Here is a 3,099-nt window from a genome sequence, read left to right as displayed (position 1 = left end):
CCACGTCGCATCTGCGGGGTCGCGGCTGAGATGCGCAGCCAAGCTCAGGTTGGTGTGCAGCACCTGCACTGTCTTTCAGCCTGATCGTTGGCATCGCATTTCGGTTGTATTCATTCCATCTTTACTTTTCCACTCAATGTTCGTCACTTGTCGTCTCTCCTACAGTCTGAGCTCTCAGAGGCCTAGGTTATCGTCTCACACGCTGTTCTGAGTCCAGGCCCCCGACACCTCTCGCGCCCGCTAAGCATCACCAACTACGTCTTGGCTGACCTCTCCCCCTGTGACAGAAGACGGGGAGAAACACCCCCATGTCAGACTGCGCTACAGCTTGCGCAGCTCCATAGCAGCAGTCATGTCTGGCATTTTAGCGAAAACTTCATTGCTAAAGCCTGAGATCCGCCTCGCTCAGGCTGTCTCCGAGTTCGAGGCCGACCTCTCGAACGAGCAAAAGTCAACATTTCGAACGCTGAGGTCGCAATCACGCTCGACGACACCTAGTCCACGCGATGTCATGCAGCTGACGGCCGAGGTTGACCGTCACACATCAAAGAAGTTCAGTAGTGCATGTTTCGGGCCTCGCTTTACCAGCTTCCTTCACGCAGTCCAGCAATTCGCTGCGCTTGGAGATGTCGTGGTTGGAGGATCGCAGAACCTGCTAGCGTGTGGCGTGTGGTCATTGGTGCGCATGTCGTTGTTGGTCAGCGTCTTGTTCTTGCATCATCGTCGTAGTCAGTCACTGATACACCGCAGTCGATCGTGAACCTTTCATCCTACATTGAAAAGCTATCCTCGCTATTCATGGACGTCGGCCGCTCTGCCCCGCGCTACCAAGCGATCGGCCTGCTATACCCTCGGTCTACGAAGCTACAATCACACCTCACTGAGTACTTTATCGTGGTGGTTGGCCTGTGTCGTTACCTGTTCAGGTTCGGGCAGAAGTCGACTGTCCAGCAGTTCACATCTTCTCTGAGCGATTCGCACTTGAAGGCCTTCCAGACGGACCTTGACAAGTGGGGAAACTCAATCAAGGAGCAGATTGACGTGAGTGAAGCTCAAGAGAGCTCTGGGTTTAGGGCTTTGACCAGAGAAATGTTCAAGTCTGCCTCACATCAGCAGAGACATGCAACCAACATGCGAGTCCTCGACTTCTGCTCCACATACGATCATGAGATAGCGTGGAAGCAAATCAGAAAGGCCGGCAACACATCGTTCCACACGAAACAAGCAGAGTACCGAGAGTGGAGAGATGGCTCGCACCCTTGCACACTGTTGTACACGGGCAAGCTGGGTTCGGGTAAGTCGGTGCTGCTGGCCAACATTGTGGACGACCTCAGCCTCTCCACCAAGAAAGAGCGACCCCTGGTGGCATACTTCTTCTGCAAATATGACGTTCTTGAAAGTCTGCAGGCACGGACGATCATCGGTTCACTGGCACGACAGCTACTACGCACTGTCACAGATCTTGGCGTGCCTGCTAAGAGCTGCGAGAATACTCGCACTACAGGCGACACTGAGAAAGTGCTTGAATTGCTCTTTCAGGGCTTCCCTTCTGATACGAAAGCATACTTTGTCCTTGACGGCTTAGATGAATGCGACGATGAGGAAAAAGAGACGTTGGTGCGGGCTCTCCGGAAGATCCAAGAGAAACTAAAGGTCCTGGTCTGTGCTTCTTTCCGAGAAGAGCCAAACAATGGCCTGCAGTCGATTATTAATCAACTCTTGGCCACTCGCGCTGTCTCAATACCAGACGACAACCCAGACATTGAAGCTTTCATCGAAGCAGACCTTAAGCGTTGTCTTCGCCAAGAACGTCTGACAATCGGAGATCCCACTTTGATCCTGGACATTCAAGATGCTCTCTCGAAGGGTTCGCAAGGAATGTTCCTCTGGGTAGCTCTTCAGATTCAGTCTTTGTGTAGTATGAAGACTGATCACGCTATCCGAGAAGCACTGGCAGATCTGCCTAAAGACCTCTCGTCGACGTTTGCTAGGATCTTACAGAAGTCGGGAAGATCAGATCCAGCACTCCAAGCAAAAACGCTGCAACTTGTGCTTGCGGCTTACCGGCCCCTGACAACAGACGAGTTGCGGGAAGCTCTCAGCGTTGTTCCTGGAGATGCCACTTGGGATCCTTCTAGGGTCTTGAATGATGTCTACTCAGCACTAGCTTGCTGCGGATGTCTTCTTGCTGTTGATGAGGAAGAGTTCACCGTCCGCGTCGTTCATCACAGCGTCAAGCAGTATATCCTTGATGGACTCGATGGCGTAAAGCATATGAGCTTCTCGCTTGAAGAGGCGCAAAAGACGTTGGCAGACACAGTTGTCACTTACCTCGGCTATGGTGTCTTCAGGACTGAATTATCGAGAGTTAAGGTCCACCCAATGGTGGCACAATCAGCACCATCTAAGATTGTGCAAGCCACTCAGGTTGAAATTGATGTGAACTCTGATTTCTATGGGTGTCTAGCTCGTTGTTTATATACTAGGGGAAGGAGGGGGGCCAGCCCCGGGGGCATAACGTGGTATCTCTTCCTGACGCGTTACTTGATTCATCCTGTTTCCTGATACAGTACTGATACCGTGCTGCAGCACTGCTGTTGCACTACCTGTTACTTCCTCCTGTATCAGCATGTTATCCTGATACGTTACTGCATATGAGTTGCTGACCCTAGGTTGTAGTGCTGCAACCCGAGTAAGCCACTATGGGTTCTTCAAGCACTGCTCGTCATCTTGCCATAAAGATCCTCGGATCGAGACGGCCACCTGCATTTGACATGAGCAAAGCTGTTGCAGAAGCGCGACTCTCCTTCAAGTCCAAGCCGGAGCACGCATTCAGGTTCTACACTTATGCAAAGACATATTGGCAGGACCATGTACCGTATGTATCAGGACATGACGCGGCCATTTTCAGGCTCACTTCAAAGCTAATCTATGGTCGCGCGTCCGAGCTCGACGTGGTGGATAAGCATTTCTGGACGCGTTTCCAATGCGCTGTCGAGAATGGGAACGGGAGCGTTCTTGTGCTGTTGCTCCAGGCTGGGAAGATCGACATGGATGCAAGGGACAACGATGGATTAACACCGCTGATGTTGGCGGCAC

The 3,099-nt window shown here is 52.0% G+C and overlaps 1 protein-coding gene across 1 annotated transcript; it reads left to right on the top strand.

Annotated features, from left to right (window-relative positions):
- Positions 1-301: 301 nt before the first annotated feature.
- BDZ99DRAFT_452051 (uncharacterized protein) lies at positions 302-2,565 on the top strand (the record flags this gene model as incomplete). Its single annotated transcript, XM_033718247.1, has 2 exons — positions 302-697; positions 751-2,565. The coding sequence occupies exons 1-2, from the start codon at positions 353-355 to the stop codon at positions 2,563-2,565; spliced, it is 2,160 nt and encodes a 719-aa protein (XP_033571424.1). The 5' UTR covers positions 302-352.
- Positions 2,566-3,099: the final 534 nt, after the last annotated feature.

This window comes from Mytilinidion resinicola (genome assembly GCF_010093595.1).
Source record: "Mytilinidion resinicola strain CBS 304.34 unplaced genomic scaffold BDZ99scaffold_22, whole genome shotgun sequence".
NCBI lineage: Eukaryota > Fungi > Ascomycota > Dothideomycetes > Mytilinidiales > Mytilinidiaceae > Mytilinidion > Mytilinidion resinicola.
Note: the sequence above shows the minus strand (reverse complement) of the source record. Positions and strands in the feature narration are given on the sequence as shown.